At 44.5% G+C, this 26,000-nt stretch overlaps 1 protein-coding gene across 2 annotated transcripts; it reads left to right on the top strand.

Annotated features, from left to right (window-relative positions):
- vezt (vezatin, adherens junctions transmembrane protein) lies at positions 1-22,521 on the top strand. Of its 2 annotated transcripts, none has more exons than XM_048267288.1 (12): positions 1-136; positions 4,274-4,408; positions 6,217-6,306; positions 7,028-7,212; positions 9,003-9,281; positions 12,354-12,494; positions 12,903-13,050; positions 14,599-14,918; positions 15,475-15,668; positions 17,940-18,049; positions 18,366-18,564; positions 20,994-22,521. In XM_048267288.1, exons 1-12 carry the CDS (start codon positions 101-103, stop codon positions 21,557-21,559), a joined length of 2,403 nt encoding a protein of 800 aa, XP_048123245.1. In that variant the 5' UTR covers positions 1-100; the 3' UTR covers positions 21,560-22,521. The 2 variants fall into 2 exon arrangements, with proteins under 2 accessions (XP_048123245.1, XP_048123244.1); XM_048267287.1 differs by having other exon boundaries at positions 12,342-12,494.
- The last annotated feature ends 3,479 nt before the right edge of the window (positions 22,522-26,000 follow it).

Raw genomic sequence — 26,000 nt, 5'->3', positions numbered from 1 at the left:
TCTTTGCGCATTCACAGGACTTGCTTTACATCCAGCTGCTCTTGATTTGCCCCGACTACAATCCCAGAATGCGCGACGTTGGGATACATGGCGGAGAGCAATGACTGAGGAGTTCGATGAAGATGTGGTGTTCCAGGTGAGGTAATCTTTCTGGCCGATGTTCGACTTCATGTCGTTTAATAAAAACTAGGACTGACGGTCATACGCTTGGTGTTTAGCTTATAGCAACCTAGATACAGTGTGTTCAGCTGCCTTGCTAGTAAGCAAATGCCCGTCAGCTTATGACTCCACATGAGGATTGTTGCTAGTGAGAAGTCACTGACTGGCACAGTGCGCAGGCTGTATTGTCAATGCAAGTCTATCATCGTTTGTCATTCAAATGCAGTTGACGGGGTGATTGTTTGCTAACAGTTAGCCGGTTTATGTGGGCCATTTCCTACGTGGGGTGTGTGTAGACAGCGAGCAGTCTGTGACCAGTTTGTAGCTACGTAACATTAACTCTACGTTACCTGGCACTATCCTCCCGTGCATATGGGTTATGCTAGTGTACACTAATACTTCATACTGTTAGGTTATCAGCTAGGTTAGCTGATAACTTGCTCAGACGTAGTTTAGCTTACGAGACGATCACCGTGTCTAGGCAACTTTGAACGAGGTTTATAATGTGATGAAAAGTTGAGTTTGGAGTGTGTTGCCATTTGACCAGCTCTGCAGCATCAACGATATTTTGAACCAGTTAGTTACAGGAAGTTTATTAACTTGGTGTAAACTGGAAGGAAGGCACAGTGGTTTGATTATAGAAGCTCATAGAAGTCTAACGTTATTAGTATTTTCCTAGAAATGTTAGATTATGTCAATTTCTCTCTAACATTGGCTGGCAGTTGGCTTGGCTGTGCTGCTCCTCCGCTTGTGGGCCTGCGCTGATCATAATAAATCATATCTGTAGTCCCTCCGTGCTCCACTTTTACCCAGAAAACGCTGACCCAATTACCAGGACAGCTGCTGACTGCACCGATCACTCGGGAGGAGGACGGAGAGACTGATCCGCAGACTGTAGCCAGCCAGACCCGGCCCTTCCAGACAAATATGTCCAGCCACATCAGTAGTGCAGCTCATCATGTGGACTGATTATACAAACTGCCTGCTTTGAATTCAGATAAACGGGCTCTTTGTTTATCTCCGTTATAATGGTCGTAGATTAGTGCCTGATTAGGAGAAGTAAAGCCTAATTTAGATTATCCAGTTTGAGATTTCTGTATAAATGGATCCAGTTAGGCATGTTAAAACAGTCTTCACTTATGCTTAGCTCTGTACACTATTTACTAATAGAAGTCCAACTACAAGTTACCATCACAACAAAACCTCCGTTTTTTTTCCCAACTGCTTGTGGCCGAGGGACCACTATTCTGACTGAGAAAGAATTTTAGAGCCACTGTTGTGGTGACAGTGTTGTGTGTGAGGTAAACAACATCAATTTCCAACAATGAAACTGCATAACCAAGCGTGTAATTTATGGGGGGATAACCCCTCCCCAATAATCAAAACCAATCAATGCAACCCTAAGTGCAAAGTCAGGAAGAGCCTGCAATGGCTTCCTGGACCACTGGTTTTAAAACCCCTGATCTAAATGTTAAAGAAAGGCGCAGGATGTGCATTACACTTGTTTACTTACAAGGTTTCTCCCAAACCGCAGGTGAGTGTGAGTTGGCTCTGGCACTTCACAATTCAGCAGCAGCAGCAGCTGTCAGTGATGATGAGTAGTTACTCTCCTACTCTCCTATCCTAACAGAAAACCTTTAGGCCTATACATGTTTGAAGCATTAATCATGAGGTCTTTGTGTGAGATTGGAAACCAGCTCTTGAGTAGGGCTGGACAATATGTCTGAAAACGCCGATCCCGATATGCTGAGGTGAAATGGTGATATTTGGTATGATTCAGTATAATGACATTTCAAAAGATAATGTTTATATTGTTATACAAAGAAGTTAATGCATGATACTGTCATACGTAGTTGAGTTTAATTTTAAAATAATAATTACATTCAATGCACATCGGTACCTTTTTGCAAATGCAAAAATGTGCAAATAAAGTGCACACAAAGCTCGCTATGCAAAAACACCATCACGTAGCAATATTGCAATATGTAAAATTCATACCATGTCGAGGAATGATTGCGAAATGCAATGCAGAATGGCACAACATGACAGTCTGAAGCCAGTGAGAGATTAGTAGTTAGTCTCATCCTCTACTCTCTCACCATAAAGCCTTTATACATGTATGAACATGAATCATGAGGTCGATTCGATTTGGTTGTGTGAGACTGAAAACCATCTCCAGAGCCAGTGGGGGATTACAGGAGGTGGATTTAGATGTGGCAACGAGGGTGCTGGTTAGGTTAGATGGGCACACACACAGTCACTTACACACACACACACACACAGCACGAATGAGGCAAATCTCGAAGGCGGACTAAAGGCCTAAGGCGCTTTAAACTAAAATCCATTTGGAATGGTAATCTGTCCGGCTGGGTACGAGTGAGACCGGTCGGTCGGTGTCTAAGTCGTCGGTGTCAGTTCCTGAGGTTCCGTTGACTGGAGCCCTGGGAGAAGGCTGGCTGGTTCCGAGCAAGACCCGTCAGTGTCGCAGTCAGTGTCAGGTCGTGTGCTCCGTCGTCTGGAGCGCTGAGAGGAAGGCTGGCTGGGTCGGGCGGGGCCGGCGGTCGGCGAGGCGGGCGAAGGATGGCGAACCTCAGGCCAGGCAGGAGGATGAGGATTGGACGAGAGGTAACAAGATGGAGCGATAGAGAGACATGGGTGATGGAAGGGTGGAGAATAGATGATGAAGGTATAAAGAATAGAGGGATAGAGAATGAAGATGGAGGGATGGATGTAAAATGGATGATGGAGGTATATAGAATGAAGATGAAGGGATGGATGTAGGGTGGTTTGGTTAAACATTCATTTAACAAACATTTTCTCATCTCAAAGGACCAGTTTACTGTGCAGATTTTGCCTACCGGTAGTTCTAGACTAAAATTAGAACCACCATTAGAACCACCACATGTGTTAAAGGGGAAATCCGGTGTAAAATGGATTTTGGATATGCTTAGCATGATTACGAGTTCAAACTTTTGTTGGGGAGCAAAAAAATCCCCCGCTAATCCAATGCTTTCTAAACTAGCCTGTTTTTAGCCGATGCTTCCAAAATGCTAACACTGGTAGCGATAGGGCATTTCTCATGGTGAAAAGATTGCTAACTTTAAACCATTTACAAGGCTCAAAGTAGCCAGACACTTCTTTGGTAGTATAATGAGGATCTTAACATACAACTTTGTAAACATTGACAACTTTGTAAATGTACAGATAGTTTATTAAAAAGGACTGTATACAGACCTTCTTTCAGACCTTAATTTCATCTTGAAATTAAGTCCCTACAACACCGATCTCGCGTGTTTTTGACAGAAGTAAATGGGAAGTAGTTACTAAACTCTGCTTCACTAGATGCAATATCAAAGTCAAAGTCAAAATCAACTTTATTGTCAGTTTTGCTATATGTACAAGACATATAGAGGCGTGAAATTGTGTTTGTCTCTTCTCAAAGAGACAGCAGGGCTTTGGCTATACTGCTCCCTGAGTGGAAGGCTTGCTGGTTCAGAGTGAGATCGGTCGGCCTACCTGTTACCTGTTGCCCTCTCTGTCGTCTTCGTTTGGTGAGGTTCTGAGAAGATGTGAGGGGGTTAACTTTCTCTCGGCCGTGTCGTGCCGATCAGCTGTGTTGGAGGGAGCGTAATGGCCATTGTGTTGGCTATAGGGGAGTAATTTAGCTAATACAAAAGGATCAGTTTAGCTAGAACACCAAAGCCTGGTTTCTCTGAACAGAGGATGTGGGGGATTTGGGTCTGAGAGAGTGGCTTGATCTGTAACACTGGGAGAAGCTGGACGCTTGTCATGAAATAAAGATTCTATCTCTTTCTTTGCCCTTCTCTCCTTTTCTCTCACACTCTCTTTCTCTTTCTCTCTCCCCCGTCTGTCTTATGCTCCCTCTCTCTCTCTCTCTTTCGCTCTCTCTTCCGCTCGCTCTCTCCCTCCTTCTCACTCCCACAGATGTCCTCCTTTATTAGCTGTTTCTATCGTTTTTTCCTTTACCCTCTGCTCTCTCTCTCTCTCTCTCTCCATATCTCCTTGTCATCTTCTTTTCACACACACCCATGTGTCCCCCTCCCACCCATGTGCCCCCCCACTGATGATGGTGTGTGTGTGTGTGTTCTTTTAGAACTCCCCCCTGTTCCAGTACCTTCAGGATCTAGGACACACCGACTTCGAGGCGTGTGCTCCCGTTTCCCAGGACGAGGATGACCGGGCCGAAGCTGAGGGGGCGTGTCTACGAGACACCCCGCCCCCTCTGAAAGTAAGTGACTGCTCTACTCCTCCCCTGTTGACCCTCGACCCATCATTTATATAGGCAGTGGAGATTCAGTGAGAGGGTCTGCTGTTCAACTAGTGCCTTTGTGTGTGTGTGTGTGTGTGTGTGTGTGTGTGTGTGTGAGAGAGAGAGAAAGAGAGAAGGAGTGTGAGGGGAATTCCATATACATGGGCTCAAAAGTGTGTGTGTGTGTGTGTGTGCGTGTGTATGTGTGTGTGTGTGTGATTGTCTGGTAATGGCAATGCGGCTATTGACTGCTCTTATGCAAGCTGAACAACGGGAGAGCCAATGAGATTCTGTGATGAGGAGATGGGCAGTCTGTGCTAGGTTTGATAAGATGGACAGGAAGTGATGTCATTAGCCTTTTTTATGTTTGAGGTTATTGTGTGTGACATCCTGATGGGAGAGAGAGATTCCTTCCTGCAGCTACAGAAGGCAAATACACAGGGCGAATGTTCAATAAAGTGTGTGTGTGTGTGTGCGTGCCTGAGTGCAGCATTTTTCTGTGATAAAAGAAAGAGGCAGCAAGCTGATACTCTGCTTGTTGCTCTTCTGTATCTGAAACTGTCACTGAGACACTCCCATTTTCTCTATCCTTCTTCCGTCTCTTTCTGCTTCTTCTTGTCTATCCTTTCCCCCCCTCTCTTTCTCTTTCTCCCTCTTTCTCTCCCCCTCTTTCTCTTTCTCTCTCTCTCTCTCTCTCTCTCTCTCTCTTTTCTCTCTCGTAAGACTTCTCTCATGCACACAATGGTCCAGGGATATTTTCGGGGTTGCACCAGCGGAATACTAAAGACTGATTATAACAGGGCAAAAGTTGGCAAGACTGTGTGTGTGTTTGTGCGCGCGCATGTGTGTGTATGCCTCTCTGTGTGTGCACGCATGGTCTTCTACTGTGTGTGTGTGTGTGTCTGTCTGTGTGGTTACTGTGTGTGTGTCTGTATGTGTGTCTGTGTGGTTCCTGTGTTTTTGTGTGTGTGTTTCAATAGGCCTTGTACTGGGTCTTCTGCTGTGTGTGTGTGTTTCATTAGGCCCTATACTGGATTTTTTGGTGTGTGTGTGCGCTTCCGTAGGCCCTGCACTGATTCTTCTGTTGTGTGAGTGTGTGTGTGTGTGTGTGAGAGAGAGAGAGTTTCACAAGACCCAGTGCTGTGTCTTACCCTGGCACCTCTTGAATAGTGTGTGAGTGGAATGTTTGGTCGCGATGGTGAGCGGCTAAAGCCTGAATCCTTTAATGGCTGTTCCTTGGTGTCCTCCTAGAGATAATGAACGTCTCGACCTTTCTTTGGAGCACTTGGGGAGCAGTTGTGTGAAATTCAAAAATAATTTATGTGTGTTGAGTAAGTGTGTTTATTTGGGAGAAAGGGAGCAGTGTTCACATGCATGCCATACTTTCTGATGACTGAAGAGCTCAGACAAAAATCAATAATCAATCTGTCTGTGTGTGTGTGTGGTGTGTCTTTATTTGTCCCAGTAGTAGGTCAACTCTGTTCGTATGTGTGTGTGTGAGTTTGTGTGAGTTTATCACAGCAGATTAGTTATGCTTTGCGATTTTAATGATCAGGTTGCATCCTGCCCTGGGCAACATTTCAGTCAAGGACATACACTATTGCTTACAACTGTGTGTGTGTGTGTGTGTGTGTGCGTGTGCGTGTGCGCGCGTGTGTGTGTGAGTTCAATACACTCCTTTGTCAGAGAGAGAGAAGGGGGACCCAAAGCATGGTAGTGTAAATTTACATTTATATAGTTTACTAATACTGTATCCAAGCGTCTGGAATGATTGTGTGTGTTTGCAGGAGAGCTGGGTCAGGAAGCTTATGGGAGCTGTGCGTCGCCTGAGTCTGGTCTTCAGCACTAACGCAGCGGAGCAACATGAACAACAACTGGTAAGGGTTACCCGGGCAACGGCACAGTCATTGACCTGGCCCAGGTCAATTTATTTTTCCTTTTCTGCCTTTCAGTCCTTCTTCACCCTCTTTCTCTCTCTCTCTCTCTCTCTCTCTCTCTCTCTCTCTCTCTCTCTCTCTCACTATATCTCTCTCTTTCTCTGTTTATTCTTCCTCTCTCCTTTCTCTTTTTCTCACTATATCTCTCTCTTTCTCTCTCTCTCTGTTTATTCTTCCTCTCTCCTTTCCTTTTCTTCATCGTATCAATCCACCATTCATGCTCTACCTCCCCCCTGTTCTCTTTCTCTCACTATATCTCTCTCAATATTCACTCTCTCCCCTTTCTCTTTGTTTGTTTGTTTGTTTCTTTCTTTCTTTCTTTCTTTCTTTCTTTTTCTCTGTATCCTTCTTCATAGCTGTCTTTCTCAATCTCTGCCTCTCTCTTTTGTTCTCTTGCAAATCGTGTGTGTGTGAGAGAGAGAGAGTTTAGATAGATAGATAGATAGATCCTTTATTGATCCCCAGGGGAAATTCAGGGTTTGTGTGAGTCATTTTCAAGGCTGTTCAACTTGCTCGTGTATAGAGATATTAGTCATGTTTATAGAAAGTAAATATTTTTATGAATGTTTGCTGAATAAGAGAATGTGTGTGGGTTATGTCGGGCGTAAACAGACAATCATTCCTTGAAATATCTGAAGTGTGTGCGTGTGTGTGTGTGTAGGATGCAGAGTTTCGGCGCTACGCGCTGCGGTGTGTGTTGTCGCAGGACGTCCTGCTTCAGGAGGACATTGAGCTCATCGAGCTGCTGGATCCCAGCATCCTCTCTCTGGGATCAGCTACTTCTGCCTGCCCCAGTGTGGACACGGCCTTCCCCAGACCCCAACTACTGGCCAAGCCCACTGTCTGGTAAGGCATGCTTACACAGACACACACACACACACACACACACACACACACAATCCACTGTCTGGTACTGCATGCTTATAAACACACACACACTCTCACAGGCATACACACATGAACACATACAGACACATACACACACACACACACACACACACAGGCATACAGACATACAAATACATAACCCACTGTCTTCATCCGCATGCTTATAAACACACACACATCAACACACACTCTCACAGGCATACACATACACACACACAGCGATACAGACATTCATGCGCATGCACATAAACACACACATACACATTTATGACTTTGACAGTAGCCTATATTCAGGCCTAGTCCACACGTACCAAACCGATCTGTTTTTCCTCCGTCTTCCCTGGAACCGTATCAAGAATATTTGCGTCCAAACGGATCCATCTCAACACGTTCCTTTATATCCCAGGCCTATAGGTGGCACTGTTTCTTTACAGAAATTGACCAAATCTTGCGCTGTAGGCTGTACAAACAGACATAATAGGCTACGACGAAATGGCTAGTGCAAGGAAACCAGAATTGTTTGTGTGGACTTATGTTTGTGTGAACTGTCAACTGTAGTCAACTGCAAAACTAATAAACTTAATTTTTACGGTTTGTGAAGGGTGCAGTCCCGTCCTTTATTTGGCTAACGCAGGTAAAAATAATCTCCTTTACTTTCTTTGGTTGTAGGATAGTCCGCGATTCACATTAGTTTTGGTTATCACCGCAAGTGCAAAGGCTAGGCGTACCCAAGTTCTAGGCCATTCCGTCGCCACATTTATAATATTGCTATAATACCTTTGTTAGTAACAGTCGATACTTTTGCTTGCATCAAATCGCGCATTCGCATTTAGTGCGCATCTATAGGCTTAACATGAGTTCTAAGTGTCTTTGTATGCTCATATCTGACTTCACTATGAATGCATTTATTTATGTTGTAAGACATGTAAAATAAATTAATGACACCGGCACTACGCACAAATTAATGCAAACTTACACCGCACTTCCCTAATAACTTCTCTCGCGTCACTGACAGTAGCTAGAATGCATAAAAAACACCGGGAAAAACAATGTTCAGTCCACCAAGTCATAAGCTATCGGTGCAAAGCAGCACCAGTTGTGATATTTATCTTACGGAGTGTAATCGTAGGTAATGTCATGTATGAAAACTAGTATTGTTAGGCAATACTATAAGTGTCAAGTCCAGGGCAGCTGAGGTGTGGCGATGACATCATCGATACGCAAGTAGGATGTGCGGTTTCGCTGTCCAAACGAATTCAAAAGGGTTACGGTTTCAGATTTTTCCACTCTGGGACCAGGTTTCAAAAAAGTGCGGTTTCGGGCATTGCGTTTACAGGATTCGTTTGGACGTTCGGCCAAGACGAAGCAAAACCTCTGCGTTTAACCCAAAAAGCGTCTCCGTGTGGACGGGCCCTCAGTATGCAGTGTGGGTTTAAGGAAGTGGTCCATGACATGCAGTACTTTTCTGTTTACATTCTCCATGTTTGGAGACACACACACACACACACAACAGCACACACACACACACACACACACAACATTACACACACTCTCACACACAGACATTAACATACACCCACACAAACTCAGTCTCATACACAGTTACACACAGTAGACTATATTCACACTCATATTAACTCACATGCTCTGTCTTTCTCTCACACACACACACACATAAACACACACATGCACATACACACAAACACACAAAAAATGAACGCATTTCCTCTGTCTTCCTCTGTCTGCAGGGATATCTCGATCCTGGTGTGTTTGGCGGCTGTCCTAGCGGCAGCGTGTGTGTGTGACGACTTCGGCCTGCCTGCGTGGGCGTGTGTGTTGTGCCTGAGTGTGTGTGTGGTGCTGCGGTGCTCGGCTCTGAGGCGACGGGCGCGGCAGCAGAAGTGTGTGTGGGAGCAGTGTGTGTGCGTGGAGCGTCTGGTGACGGAGGCCCGCACGCTGACCAGTGTGTGCCGGAAATCTCTCCGATTGGTTCAGGAGACGGAGGTCATCTACCGGGGGTTCACCCTGTAAGTGCACACTCTCACACACACACAGACACACACACACACACTTGCATGCGCAAACACACACACTAACTCATGGGACACTGACACACACACACACACACACACACACACACACACACACACTCTTTCCTCTCTCTCACAGGACACTCGCTTACACACAGACATTTACTGGACAAACGCACACCTAAAATGTACACTTCCCCAGTGGAATGTACCCAAACTATGACGCACACTTGCAGACTTCAGCATAGGTATACACCTGCACACACACACTCACAAATAACAAATAAAGGCACACACAGCTCACAATCACTGGCATCCACTCAAACAGGAAAGGGAACCTACATATCTGTTGAATGTTAACAGTGCAATGGACTAGAACATTACTTCCTCACTAAACACACACACACACACACACACACACACACACACACACACAGTCAAACAGTCAAACAGTCAGTCAAACAGTCAGTCAAACAGTCAGTCAAACACAGACAGACAGACACAGACAGACACAGACAGACAGTTAATTAATCAGCAGATTAGCCTATAGACTGGTATTTTAGAAACATTTACAGAAAAGTCAGACGATTGCAACCGTCGGCCATAAGACAGAAGGCATCCCTGAGTATAGCAACCAAGAGGGTGAAGAAGCATAACGTCAAATCGCCAAAACTCTGAAACTCTCCAATATTTGCTCAAACACAATTTGAATTTCCCCATGGGGATCAATAAAGTATCTATCTTTACGCGCCGTTGGGAAACAAACGAAAACAAAAGAGCCCTCACTATGACACGCTAATCTGGTCTATGCAAATGTGTTTGGGCGAAGTGCTACCTCAGGCTTGGACTTTAACCCCTGTCCACTGTAAGGGTCATTACAGCATCATCAGAATTCAATAAACTTCCAACCAGTTCCTCATTTTGAGATTAGACATTGAAGAGAGTCTGTCAATCAGGTGTCATCAGCGGACGACTGGACTCGGGAGGAGGAAAGTTAAGTGTACAGTTGGAGGGAGACAAACCCAGATGAACCTATTGGCCCATTTTTCTCCTGCGTTCGTTTGAGAGAATGGCAAGCCTCAGAGGGTTGGTTCTCGGGACACCTTTGGAGAAGTGTGGGAACAAAAGGTTCTTTTAAAGAGCGTTCCATCCTCCCCACCCCTCCTCCCACCTCCCCCTACAGACCTGCACACAAAGAGAGCGCCAGACTTTGTTCTCCACTATAGAGATCCGTCAGACTGACCCGTTCCTAATGCCTGTGGCCTCTTTGATGAGTTCTTACTGTAGAAATCATTTCTCATTTACACACGCATGCCTACACACACACACACACACACACACCGAGTGAAACCACAGAAACTTTAGAGGCAGTGTCTTATGACTCACCTCTGTTTGTGTAGAATGACTGGATGTACGCTTCCACACACACACACACACACACCGAGTGAAACCACAGAAACTTTAGAGGCAGTGTCTTATGACTCGCCTCTGTTTGAGTAGAATGACTGGATCTACGCTTACACACACACACACACACACACACACACACACACACACACAAACAGGTGCACCAGTACGCACACATCACACTGCACTGTCTGCTTATGCCTGTTCTGTTTGTCTGTTTGTCCAGGTAGTGTAGGATTTTGTGTCTGTGTGTCTCTTCTGTGTGTGTCTCTGTGTGTGTGTCTGTCTGTGTGCGTCTGTGTGTGTGTGCATCTGTGTGTGTGTGTGTGTGTGTGTGTGTGTGTGTGTGTGTGGCCATCTATTTCACCTGTAACTTGCATGTTCTGCTCTGTGTGTGCACGCGTGTGTCTCGCTTATAGACTTGCATGTTTAGGTGTGCGTGTCTATGCTTGTATCTCACCCTTAGCATGGAATCAAAACAAGGCCATATATATTTTGTACCCGTGAAAAGATATTCATGTGTAATAGAGTTTTGCAGTTGTATAAAACAATTTGTGCTTGTTAATGGAAACTTTGTACTTGTAGAAATATTTTGTGCGTGTGCGAAAAAAATTGTCTTCGAGGATATCATTGGCACATGTGTAGAACCGTTTTGTAGCTGTGGAATTAATTTGTCTGTGTGCAAAAAAAAGTGCGACATCCATCGTTCGTGTGCAACACTGGATGTACAAAGCTACCAAACTTTTTTACAGACACGAATTTTGGCAGTGTTTTGTTGGCGTTTCTGAAGAGCCAATCAGCGATTTTGGCACGGTCTTGAAAGCGTTTCTGAAGAGGCAATCAGCACAGGATCAGCAATCACGCACAGGCAGGCACAGAGCTAGCAAACCTAGGTCTTAAATCTAACAAGTTATGCCTTTTACAACAAGCTTTTTGATGGTAATTTCCATAATCTTTGTTTAGTGAACACATAAAACCGTCAGTTTGTAAGCAAAATCAAAAATTTGATTTGAACTGGATATTTATATGCGAACACAAAAGGTTGTAAAGTTTCCGTGCACAAGCATTGTTTTATACAGCTGCAAAACTCTATTATACAAGTGAATATCTTTTCACGGGTACAAATAAATATGGTTTTGTTTTGATTTCATACTTAGACTTTCATAGTGTGTGTAAGTGTGCATGTGTGGCTCTAGACTTGCATGTTCTGGTGTGTGTGTGTGTGTGTGTGTGTGTGTGTGCATGCATTCGTATCAATTGTGTGTGTGTGTCAGTGTGTCAACTGTAGACATGTTTTGGCATATGTGTGTAGGTGCATTGTGTTTGACACTAACACTGAGTCATACAGTATGTAGAATATTATTTTAGTCCGAGTTTTGTCAGTGTTCTGTCCATGTTTAGCACTGTGTGTTTGCGATGAGTTGCAAGATGTCTGTTGCATCTTTAGCTGTAGCATCTTTATCTGTAGCATGCTGTCGTGTGTGTGTGTGTGTGTGTGGCACGTTTAGCTCTAGCACTGTCTTGTATTTTGTAGTGGTGTGTGTCGTGTTTGTGTCGTGTGTGTGTGTGGCACATTTAGCGTAGTGTATGTTGCGTGTGATCTTTGGTTCTGGGACGTCTGCACAGTCGAGTCACGTTTCACTTGTCAAGTTTGCTCGACAGGGTTAGCGGCACCTGTCCCTTCAACAGAGCGGGGCCTGCGCGCCAGGCACAGCAGCTGATTGGCCTACGCAAGGCAGCCTATCAGAGCCTGCGCTCCGCCTTCCGAGGCTCCCGCCTCGCCACCTGCATCATGCTCAAGACGTATCCTTCCATCTCCATGGTGACGGACAGAACCTGTGGAGTGTGCGTGTGTATGTATGTGTGTGCGCGTGTGCGTGTGTCTGTGTGTGTGTGTGTGTGTGTGTGTGTACACAATATGTAATGCAGAGAATGCAGCAGCAGCAGTAACACCACTGCCTGACAATCAGTCGACCCGTGTTCGCCGCTGTGAGTGTGCCACTTTAACAATAAAATTGTTAAATTGCTAAATACCAGTCAACTTTCACTTTAGCAATGAGAGAGAGGGAGAAAGAATATGTGTGTGTTTGGTCGTTCTGTGTGTAAATATCTGAATATGACCGGTTTGCCTGGTGGGAGTTATATTTGTGTATGTGTGTGTGTGTGTGTGTGTGCGCGCCTATGAGGGTTGGCCCTTAACTGGAGCCGCAGGTTCCCTCTGTCGTCTGAGATGGATAATGTGGTGAACTACGTGTCCAGTGTACCAATCAAAGAGCTCGGCTTGGGCCTGGGGCCAGAGCATCTCACAGACGACCAGGTGCAGGAACTCACCGATGACTACAGCCTGCCAGCACTGAAGGTAACACACACACACACATACATACATACACATACATACAAACACACACACACACATACAGTACATACGCATACATACATACATACATACACATACATAGATGCATACATACATACATACATACGCACACATACATACGCATACATATATACATACATATACAGTGGGGAGAATAAGTATTTGAACCCATACTAAAGTTGACTAAAAAGAGGAATATAAAATAATCTGTTAAAAAAAATGATTAAAAATCCAACCCGAACACCAATTTTAGTGAATGAAGAATGTATCGTAAATAAATAAATGTTCTTCCTTAAAATACAGGGGTAATAAGTTTTCAACCCGTATATTAAATTCCCATAGAGGCAGGCAGATTTTTTATTTTTAAAGGCCACTTATTTCATGGATCCAGGATACTATGCATCACTGATAAAGTCCCCTTGGCCTTAATTAAAGGAATTAAAATAGCCCCACATCACCACATACCCTTCACCATACCTAGAGATTGGCATGGTGTGTTTTTTTTTTTAAGTCTATTAGCTGGTTTGATGTTCATTGAGTTCAATGCAAATCGAACCAGCTAATAGGCTAACTGAATAATACACCATGCAAATCTCTAGGTATTTATTATTCATTTATTTATGTATTTATTTATTTATTTACGATACATTCTTCAATCACTAAAATTGGTGTTCTTAAAGGTTGGATTTGTACTCATTTTTTTAATTTAGGCATTAAGATCAATTTCTAACAGATTATTTTATATTCCTCTTTTTAGTCAACTTTAGCATGGGTTCAAATACTTATTCTCCCCACTGTACATACAAACACGCACACACACACACACATACATACACACGCACACAAACACATACAAACACACACACCTACACACATTTACTAATAGCTTACCACCAATCAAGGTAACACACACACACACACAAACCTACGCACACATTTACTAACAGCTTACCACCACACAAGGTAAACACACACACACACACCCCAACACACATGCACACACAACTACGCACACACACATTTGCTGTTAGCCTACCATATTTCAGTGTGAGCACACACACTTGTATACACACATGCATGAACATACACACATGAACAAACACACTCACAAACCATTGAATTGGAGCCTATCAGTGCTTAATGTGGACATGAGTGTCAGAGACACACACACACACACACACACACACACACACACACATATATATAAACACATTAATGTAAACACAGGTGTGCATACAAGTGCTCACATTCTTATTTAAATGTCTAAATGTCAACACCAGTTCACTCATACGAATACACACACACACACACACACACACATATATATATATATTTTATATATATATATTTATATATATATATAAATAAACACATTTATGTAAACACAGGTGTGCATACAAGTGCTCACATTCTTATTTAAATGTCAACACCGGTGCACTCATATGAATACACACACAGACACACACACACACACACACACACACTCCCACACTCCCAAGCACTCTCTCACTCATATGAGTTTGTTTTCAGATGCTGTTCCAGTTGTGGGTGGGACAAAGCTCTGAATTCTTCCGGCGATTGGCTCTCCTGCTGTCGCCGGGGAGACAGGAGGACTCCAGTCTCATCATGCATGGGTCCATCACCACGGTGACCCGCCCACTCCAGCACACCCTGAGTGGTTGCCTGGGCGACCTACAGCGCAGCTACGACTTCCACCGCTACTTCGAGATGCAGCTTCAGTCACAGAACGAGAGGTCGCACTCACACACACGCCAGAGGTGTCACGAGCTCAACACCCTCCACTCTTCCGTCCGAAGCCTGCAGCTTCACCTGAAAACACTCCTCAACGAGTATGTAACACACACACACACACACACGCATACACACGCAGACATACCAGCAAGTTTTCTGAATTTAAAACACTCCCTGTCTCCTCTGTGTGAGGGCAAATGGCCTATAGGGTAAGAGACCTCCAGTTAAAACAAAATATGCAGTTCCCTGTCGTGCCACAGGGGGGCAGAGTTTATCAGTGTTGAAACGGTAGGAGTCAGTCAGTGACGACATCTATTATGCATGGAACTGATACATGATCTTTTCAGTGACCTCAAAGTATATTACACTTCTTACAGCATATTTTTAAACTAGCTTACAGAAATGAAGGCATGAAAGCACAGATGAAACTGAAATTTTCAACAGAAAAACATTACCTCAACGTTATCTCAATGTTTAAAGTTCACACCAGAATATGGTCCTTCATTTCTCAGTGTCTTAATTTATTTGATTGGATCTGTTCTTATCTTATTGACTTTAATGTACTTTTTTGAAGTAACAGTGAATGAATATGCTCTAACGTGCATACGTATATGTGTGTGTGTGGGTGTGTGTGGTAATGGCACTCCTCTTCAGGGTGATCATCCTGGAGGACGAGCTGGAGAAGTTGATGGTGGCCAAGGAGACGGTTGCCATGACGGTGGCAGGGTACCAGGAGCTCCAGGAGCGCCTGACCCTCCTGCAGCCGCACATGCAGGCCAGCAGCGGCATCTGGGACGACACGCTCGCACAGGTGGACAAGATGCTCCGCAGGGCCACCAACTGCACAGGTGTGTGCATGCGTGTGTGTGTGCGTGTGTAATGGAGACTTCAAAACACTAACTACGATGCTGACTGATCCCTTAGTTGGCTTGTGTTGCCTTTGCGTGGTGATAAAAGTTTCACCATGCACACACAGCAAAGACTGCCCACGTCAACTAGAATGTAGGTTCTCTGATATGGTGCAGATAAACAAAACGTAAGCAAAGTAGTTAACTTACCATTTTTTCTCACTCTTTCCAAAACAAATAAAATGCGTTATCTACTAATCAAAAATATGTGTGATAATTTACAAACGACATTGGTGGTTCTAAGCAACAAGTAGGCAAGCTAAACAGCCAATGCGATTAAACCTTTCCAACAAACAAGGCGACGGAGGTCTGACGGTGTTGCCAGGGTGCTGCACACAACGCACCGATTGGAGCACAGGGTGCTGCACGCAACGCACCAATTGGAGCACAGGCGCGCACTGTTATCTGATGTCCGGCTGCGACCAGGTTAAGGCTTTAAGGACTAAATCATTCACCCAGATGGACAGAATGCTGCATAGAGAATATCTGAAATCACACACACACACACACACACACACACACACACATACATACACACATTCAGACCATAACCAAACATACTCTGATGCCTTCAGATACATCTGAAAGCACTGCGTGACACACACACACACACACACACACACATCCACCTGTCCTGCTGAACTTTATGACCGCCATAAACAGCTATCCACAGGCTGACCAGTTTTATAGTCCATGCTGGCTGCAGCTACTGTGAGTGTGTGTGTGAGCGTGTGTGTGAGCGTGGGAGTGTGAGTGTGTGTGTGCGTGCACACTTTATGGTCCATCCTAGCTGCAGTAGTTTAATGGAGACATTAACAGCCTGCTCATTCTCTGCCTTCTTCTCCTCCACCCTAGCTCTGACCCAAACTTTATGGAAACGTTGATGTCTGCACTTTGAACAAATTGATCAAGTTAGTCATTCAATATTGGCATCGGCAATATTTTGAATATTAAAGCTGAAAAGCAAAGCAGACAAAAACAAGCACAATGTACAGCCTGCCTGTTTATGTCTGTTTTCTCTTTTACTTATTGGAGAGGAGCTTGAGTTTTTTTTTTTTTTTTTTCTTTTACTTTCACTTTTCTATCAGCTATCCCAATTGCAGGAGCAGTACACTCCATGACTGTGCAATGATAAAGAAAAGATAAGGAAAACAATTCAGATTATTAAGTAAAATACTTCCTTACCACATGTAAATGACATAAAACAGTCAATAAAAAGGCAATGACTCCTAATAAGTAAGTAAGTATTTATTTGTATAGCACATTTTTTATGCAAAAGAGTGCATCTCAAAGCGCTCCACACACAAACAGCATGCCAGACAGTGCGGTGAAAGACACCAGCGTACCCGTTACTAGGCAACCAGCTCGCGTTATAGGCCAACATAAAACACACATGACATCACACAGTAATGATGACAGACAGAGAGAAAACAAACATATTTAGAAATAATAAAGATTCTAAAACTGATACTTCCGGTCCTTGATTGTGATTATTGAATCAATGCTCGATGTCATGTAAAATCCAGCACAAACATACACCTTGACCGCATTCCGTTCTATATTACTGTGCTACCATAACACGCTAGCGGAGTGCCTAAGCTGTTGTAGAATCAGTGTCACCTCGGGTGGCTTATTGCTTTTCTAAAACTGTTGCTATAAATACCTGGCAAAGTTTCATAAAGCAAAGGCAAAGCAACAAGAAATGTAACGATTTATTCATAGATGATCATTCTTCCGCCAAGAAATAACCTACGGCCTCTCAGGGCTTACTGCTTAAATAATTCCATGTAATGGTCACGCCGTAGAGACACAACATGCTACACAGGTGTGTCCCTCCTCAGTGGGGCCTTCAAACGAGTTCTAGAGTGATGTGTGAGGCAGATAGTGACCCCTGGACACTGGACTAGTTACTGGTAGTAAATAAAAAAACATTCTTGAATCTGTTTATAAATCGGATTCCCAAATAGGTCTTCCTCCTTGACCATGAGGTCTTTGAAAATTGTTGTGAGAAAATTGTGGGTTTGTGTGTGTGAGCTTATTGCTCAGTGTGTGTGTGTCCTTGTTTGCTTGTGTGCTTATGAGTCTGTTTATGAGTGTTTGCCTCTGTGTGCTTGTGTCTCAAATAAAGAATAGTAGTTATAATGTTCAGATTATTACCAATGAAAGAAACACTCTCTCTCTCTCTCCACTCTCTCTCCACTCTCTCTGTAGGTTCATCAGGTTCTCCAGATAGTTCAGAGGACTCCTCCCCACCTGTTCCTGAGCCCATCATTCGGTCGGTGAGCCAAATCGCAGACAAAGACCCAGTGCCAGAGGAGCAGGTGTGTATGTGTTTATGGTGTTGATTGAGAGTGCTTGTGGGTTTGAAAGCTTGTAGGTGGATGTGGGAGTACTCGTATGTGTGTGTGTGTCTACGTATGTGAGCTTGTATGTGGGTCTGTGTAGGTCTATCCGTGTCTGTGTGTGTTTGTGAGCTTGTGTGTGTGTGTGTGTGTGTGTGTGTGTGTGCATTTATGTCTCTTGTCTGTCTCTGGTATGCTATACACAACATTTAGCATTAGAATTGTGTGCATGTTTGTGTATTAGCTATTGGTGGGTGAATGTTTGACTTGGTCTACCTGCTTTCTGATTGGTCAGGAGTTGGAAGCATATGTGTCTGATTCGGACTCGGAACCAGATTGTGGGTTGTCATTGTTGTCGCCGTGGGAACGGGAGCGCATGAGGAGAGAGGGGGAGGAGTCTCGGCGGGTTCTTCTTGAACTGAAATCAGTGCTCGGGTTCCGTGCCTCCGAGACGGAAAGACACAAACGACAAGTGCTGCTCTTCAATGAGCAAGGTAACACACACACACACACACACTCTCACACACACACACACTCTCACACACACACACTCTCACACACACACACTCTCACACACACACACTCTCACACTCTCACACACACACTCTCACACACACACTCTCACACACACACTCTCACACACACACACACACACACTCACACACACACACACACACACACACTCTCAGACACACACACTCTCAGACACACACACTCTCAGACACACACTCTCACACACACACACACACTCACACACACACACACACTCTCACACACACACACACACTCACACACACACACACACACACTCTCACACACACACACACACTCTCAGACACACACACTCTCAGACACACACACTCTCAGACACACACACTCTCAGACACACACACTCTCAGACACACACACTCTCAGACACACACACTCTCAGACACACACACACTCTCACACACACACACACTCTCACACACACACACTCTCACACACACACACACACACACACACTCACATTCTTATGTCTACAGAAGGACACTGATGTTCATACAATCATTCAATCACATTAAATCAGTCATTCATTCATATATGCATACATATACACATTCACTCATTCATTCATTCATTCATTCATTCACACACACACACACACGTATATGTATATATCATTCATATATACATGCATGCATAAATATACTCACTCACACACACACACACACACACACACACACACATAAAGCCTGACAAATTGAAAGAGTTGAAGTTCAAGGCAACACTGGCACACAGTCCAGCAGACACACACACACACGCGCGCGCGCGCGCTGGCAAGGTGTGTGCACGCTCACTCACTCTCTCACATTCCCCAAGATGTGTGCAAGTCTCTCTCTCCCTCTTTATCTCCCTCTTCCCTCTCTCTATTTTCTTCTCTCTCTCTCTCCCCCTTTCTCCCTCACTCTCTCTTTCTCTTCCTCCCCATCTCTCTTTTCTCCACCCCCCCCACTCTCTCTCTTTCTCTCTCTCTTTCATTCTGGCTTCTTTCCATCTGTCTAAAATTGCATCTTATTTTTGATTCCTCCATCCCTAGGCTCTGCAGTGGCCCAGAAATCAATAACTGGTGGCCACCTTGAACAGCATTGCAAATTTAATTTCTCAGAAAGCAGGATGTGCCACACACACGCCATTACATCGCGCCCCATCACATCTTGTAATAATACACATTACGCACACACTGACACACACACACACACACACTCACACACTCACACACACACACACAAATTGAGGACATGAATGTTGAAACAATGTTATATCGGTGCTGTAATAACTGCTTCAGTAACAATGTTGTAATAACTGTACACTTGATGATGGTGATGAAGATGATGAAGCTGCAGGCGATGGTGTACACACACACTGTGTGTATAGCAAGCATAGTAAAAGTCAAGGCCAAAACTTTTGACAGCCATTTTCTTTTTCATGGACAACAACAAACTGACCAAGATTTTAGAAATGCTCTCTGATGCTCTTTCCTTTAGGCTTGTACTCCAAATCTCTATTATTATGTGTGTGTGTGTGTGTTAACGTCTGTGTGCGTGTGTGCACGAGTGTGTGTGTGCGTGTGTGTGTGTGTGCACGAGTGTGAGTGAGTGAGTATGTGAGTGTGTGTGTGCGTGTGTGTGTGTGTGTGTGTGTTAACGTCTGTGTGCGTGTGTGCACGAGTGTGTGTGTGCGTGTGTGTGTGTGTGTGCACGAGTGTGTGTGTGCACGAGTGTGAGTGAGTGAGTATGTGAGTGTGTGTGTGTGTGTGTGTGTTAACGTCTGTGTGCGTGTGTGCACGAGTGTGTGTGTGTGTGTGTGTGTGTGTGTGCACGAGTGTGAGTGAGTGAGTATGTGAGTGTGTGTGTGTGTGTGTGTGTGTGTGTGTGAGTAAGTAAGTCTGTGTGTGTGTGCACGTGTGTGTGCGCACGTGTGAGTGTGTGTGTGTGCACGTGTTGTGTGTGCACGTGTGAGTGTGAGTATGTGAGTGCACGTGTGTGTGAGTATGTGTGTGAGAGTATGTGTGTGTGCACGTGTGTGAGTATTTGAGCGTGTGTACACGTGTGGGGTGTGTGCGTGTGCCCGTGTGTATGAGTGTGTGAGTTTGTGAGTATGTGTGTGTGCACGTTTGTGAGTGCATGTGTGCGTGTGTGTATGTGTGTGCGTGTGCACGTGTGTGAATGTGTGTGTGAGTGTGTGTGTGTTGTTCAATCAAGTATTCGAGAATAAAAAATGTGCACACAATGCTCTCTCTCACACTCCGCTCTCCACATCCACATCCAGTTATGCTTTTATGTTTGCCATTGTGAAAGAGACTAAAAGACCAATTATTCTGTCGGAGTATGAAAGAGTTGACTGTTTGTTTCTCTTTACTCTTGTCTTGACCTACACCTAGCTGCTGTGAAGCCTGTTGCTGGGGAAACATCGGAACCAAACAACCAGACGGAACCTTCCGAGCCAGACGTTTCCACGGGCAACCACGTCGCTATACAACAGGAAGAGGAAGGAGAGAGAGAAGCAAAGGAGGAGAGGAAAGAGGGGGAGGAAGGAGGAGGAGGAGTGGAGGAGAAAGAGGAGAGGCATCTGGAGGAGGTCAAAGAGGAGTCGACAGAGTTCAGCTGCGGTGTGTCCACAACGGTCGCCGACGCCGACGCGGAGCAACAGAACGGAGAGGCGCAGCTCTTTCAGTTCGACGGGACGATGGAGGAGGAGGAGGGGTCAGGGGACGGACCGCACGCCCTGGTGCCGCGGATCCCCGCCCTGACGGTGATGGACAGACTGACGGAGATACACGGCGCCGAAACGCTCAGCTTCAGCTCGGCCATCGCCGCCCAGGTGGCCGCTCGCTCACACACCTTCACAAACATGCAGGAACACACCTTCGGCGATTCGGAGGAGGACGAGGAGGAGGAAGAGGAGAGGGAAGGGAGAACGACTGAAAGACAAGACGAAAACGAGTAGAGAATCTGTGCGGCTTTGAGAAAGAAACATGAAAAGTAAAACAGACAAAAACAAACAAAATGTACAGCCTGCCTATTTATCGCTACGTTTATTTTGTCTTTTATTTATTGGAGAGGAGCCTGAGGTTTGTTTTTAAGGTTTTATGGTTTGTTTTTTGTTTGTTTCTTTTTAACTTTCCTATCAGGACCAGTGCATTTTCATAAACATTATTCATAAACACACACACACACACAGAAGCGGATATAGGAAGATGTGCACAGACACGTGCATACACACACACACACACACTCTCACATGCCCACCTATTTTACCTTATGCACACACACTGTTACACACAGGCACTCTCATCTCCATCCAGACACATACGGGTCTCGCTCACAGCACCCCTCCGATGTCTCAGATAACCACCATGCCCCCCACTCCCACACTCCTCCGTCCTGTTAGATGAGATTACTCACATTTATTTTTCCTTTTCTATGCTTCACTGATAAAAATGTAACGTGTGTCTGTGTGTATGGACACACCTACTCAAGGAAGAGGAGGTCGTTTGAGTGTGAGGGCACTTCTGCAGGAAGTGATGTGGTCATGAGACCACAGGGACAGGAAGTATTTGAGGTAAGAGGTCATGCCTACAGGAAGTGATCTGGATGTAAACACACAACACTTTCAGGAAGTTGTCCCCTCCCTGCTGTACCAGGATCAGTGGTTGAGAATGTTGGAACTTTCTGGAACCCTATAAAACTGAATGTGCGAGTGCACCTGCTTTGCATGTAGTCACGCTCTGTGAGGGCGGGGTTTGCCTTTATGAACCAATCAGAGCAATGTTAAGGAGAAGTGATGCATTATGGGAGCATTTCAGAACAGCAGTAGTGTTGCAGTTGAATACTGACTTTTTTTGAAGGTCAAAACTCGACTTTCTCAAACATTCAACAATGAAAGGCAGAATAAACATAATGAACAAATCCCTCCTCTTTGTTGATGTAAGATTTGTGGGTTACACTTTACTTGACAGTATCGACATAAGAGTGACATGACACTGTCATGAACGTGTCATAAATAAGACTTTTGTTTTTTGTCATAACAAGTTAGGGTTAGGATTAGGGTTCATTTTTTCACGACAGTGTCATGTCACTCTTATTTCGATACTGTCAAGTAAAGTGTTACCGATTTGTGTATTGAGGAATGTTTCAATACATGTAGTTAAATACTAAAAACGGAGAAATCAAATGTTCACGATGTAGCAAGGGTTTCTAGGGGCGTGCCCTCTCTTGAAGCACACTCCCTTTTATGCCCATCAACCAATGGGATTGCCTCACTCCAGAATGTGTCGATCAAAACCAAAATCACTAGTTGAGTATTAGCATGAGATACCTGCTAAAAGAATTTTTAATTTATTTTCTCGTATTATGTATGGAAGTGTGTGTGTCTGTGTGTGTGTGAGAGCGAATGAGATTAAGTTGGTGAAGGTGAACAGGAATAAAAAGAAAATCTAGGAGTGAGCAAATGTCATGAAGGTAAATCAAGATTTTGGTGGATGTGTTTGCCTGATTGCGGTGGTATGCCACTGAAAACCCAAGGCCAAACCTTGAAGGTAACTCGGTAAACCCACAGTCGTGTTTTGTGGTCTCAGGTCAGACTACAGCCAATTATGTGTATCTCTCAGCTTGTAAATATGTTGCTCATTGTGACTCATAAGCGTGAGTTACAAATGACAGGTAGTCTTTCTGTAGGACTCCACTCTAAACAGGTAACAGCACTGTACCCCTGTGTCTGTCACGCCAGCCAGCTGCAGTCAGTTTGATGACGTGCATCAGACTGAGAAAGTGGAATAGAGCATTATGTCCAATATTCTAATATGTGGGTTAATGTTCTGCATTGGGCCCAATATTCCAATATGTGGTTTAATGTTCTGCATTTCTAACTAGTAAGTCACTTTGACACTAAAAGTATGATTCTACGTCTGCATCATGACCCTGTATGATATCTGTACTGTTCTTCTAAATCATGGCTAATTTGGTATGCAATATTTTTACCAACAAGACACACAGGGTTGACATGGCAACCCCATAGACAGGGCAGGAGGAGGCCGACAGACCTACTTCCTGATTGGCTTGGTCTGGGTAGAGGGGACTTCCTGATTGGCTTGGTCTGGGTAGAGGACTAGGTAACACTCTACCTGGATAGTCTGCCTATTGAGGCGTTAATAGATTATCTGCTGAGATTCAAGTTCAGTATGTCAAAATTGTTCTGGAATCATCACCTTGGGGTGGTTTGAGGATGCAGGGGTAGATTAGTATATTTGAGCTACAACTTAATTGTCAGTGAGCAGAGTACAATATGGAGCCAATTAAATGCAGTACACAATGGATTTTGAGACAAGACACTTTATATGAGAGATGCTGGGCGTGAACTGGTCACGCTTGACGTGCTAAGCACAGGGATGGATTACTGCACGGGCCTTCCGGGCCCAAAGGGTCAGGGGGCCCTGAAGCCCAAACCTTTGCATTGAATCATTGCCTCAATATCAACAAATCAGGATGTAGGCTATGAATCTGATTTAATTTAATATTGGCCATCCCCAAAATCCACCAGAATACAGGAAATCACATCAAACAAATTAAAAATGTTCCCCAAACATTATGCGACATGGGGGCCCGAAAGTTCATAATCCGTCCATGGCTAAGCAGGCACTTTACCCCTTGAGCTGCAGATTATCCAGCTTATAGGGTCCGTAGCTGCACCTGTGGATCCCAAGTGATCAGGGTCATTAGGTCCTAGAGGAGACAAGGGTGGGGTTGACTCAGGCTGGTTTGGAGATGCAGGCTCTGTATCTATAATAACTAACCAGTTGTTGGAGGTCGATGCTTAGGCCAAGCTGTGTGGCTGAGGGATGGAGTGAGGAAGATGATGAGGATGGTGAGGATAATTGTGGCCGTCCCGACCCTGCTTGTTAGGCACCTTGACTGTGATCGTGATTGGATGTTTGTATTCTTACATGCAACCTGGCTGGCTCTCGACACAACTCGTCAGTGGTTTGAGAACTACGAGTGGGAGGGAGGAATCCGCTGTGCACTCTAGAAATGAATGTGTTGTCAACTTGTCCCTATCTGCACACAGAGGTGTGTTAAAAAGACAATGCAAGTTGTGTTGTTTTCAACACAAGTTGTGTTATTTTTAACACATATTGTGTAACAAATAAAAAGGATCACAGAGATGTGTTAAAAACAACGCAAGTTGTGTTGTTTTCAACACATTTGTTTTAAGAGTGTGTTCTTCCTGAAAAGCCTGCAGCTGTGGATAAGATGAACAGTCCCCAACGAGTGCACCTACTGTGCACTACCGATGGTTCGCAGACTAGATGGAGTCTAAAAGAAATCTGCACGAGCCCCTCAAGTGCTCTAGATTCAACTGCCGTCACGGTAACCACCATAGAAACACAAATTCAGGGTGTGAAAGACTGACCGACTGTTCTCCCAAGCTAGGAAACAAAGTGGGAAAGATAAGATAAGGGTTCCAGTGTACAGTCATTTCTGAGATTTGGCTTGGGTGATTGGATACCTGGTTTGGAATGCCGGTTTTAGATGAAACTATGCTTATATTATTGAATGCCTGGTTTGGAGTGTGTTGGCTAGATGAAGCTACGCTTGGATGATTGGATGCCTAGTATGTGTGTGACCGTGTGTGATGCAGAATATGCACACTCAGTACTGTTCCAGTTTAACACAAGCAAACACCATGTAAATGGTAAATTTGGTTGTGTGTGTGTGTGTGTGTGTGTTTTCAATCAGCCATGTTTGCCTTGTCTGTTACTGTCTACATTTTTTGTTCTTGGTCTGTTCTTTTTTTCGATTTGTCAAATAAAAAATGTTCTTCAATATTACCCATGGCTCTCGCTTTCTGAATGTGTGTTTGTTTATACGTGTGGAACACACACACACACACACACTGGTGATGCAGAGGATTACTAGGAGGCAAGGACATATTATGTGAGGACACCAGAATGACCGTTTGGGTTTTATAGGTTGCACTTGCACACATCACACACACACACACACACTTCTAAACACCATGCTTGTTCTTCAGGGGACTTTAAAGCATGATTCTTATAGCCTACACACGCACTCGAAACATCTTATTTATATTAATAGTGTGACCATATTACTGACGCATAGCCACATCACCACGACTGCCATTATCTATCAGTATCATCGTCACCATCTGCCTGTCAACTCCGATTAAAAAACTGTTTCATTTCCGAGCTCACACAAAATGTACAAAGTATTTTAGGACACTGGTAGGTCATTGGCATTGTGGTATGGGAGCGCGCGGAGAGGCGCGCGCTGGGGGGTGTTCTACTGTATCTGATTAGACATTCATCTCACATTGACACTCGCGCGTCGTCACTCAGCTGATTCGGCAGGTTTCATGCGGACTCCCAGAA

Source organism: Alosa alosa, chromosome 17 (genome assembly GCF_017589495.1).
Source record: "Alosa alosa isolate M-15738 ecotype Scorff River chromosome 17, AALO_Geno_1.1, whole genome shotgun sequence".
Lineage (NCBI taxonomy): Eukaryota > Metazoa > Chordata > Actinopteri > Clupeiformes > Clupeidae > Alosa > Alosa alosa.
This window is presented reverse-complemented; position numbering and strand designations above follow the sequence as displayed.

What these genes read in the sequence shown, in the direction of transcription:
- vezt (XM_048267287.1), top strand. Translation starts at nt 101, where the DNA reads ATGACTGAGGAGTTCGATGAAGATGTGGTGTTCCAG. An exon ending in ATGAAGATGTGGTGTTCCAG is followed by an intron (nt 137 to 4,273) that starts GTGAGGTAATCT and finishes GTGTTCTTTTAG; the next exon opens with AACTCCCCCCTGTTCCAGTA. An exon ending in ACCCAGTGCCAGAGGAGCAG is followed by an intron (nt 18,050 to 18,365) that starts GTGTGTATGTGT and finishes CTGATTGGTCAG; the next exon opens with GAGTTGGAAGCATATGTGTC.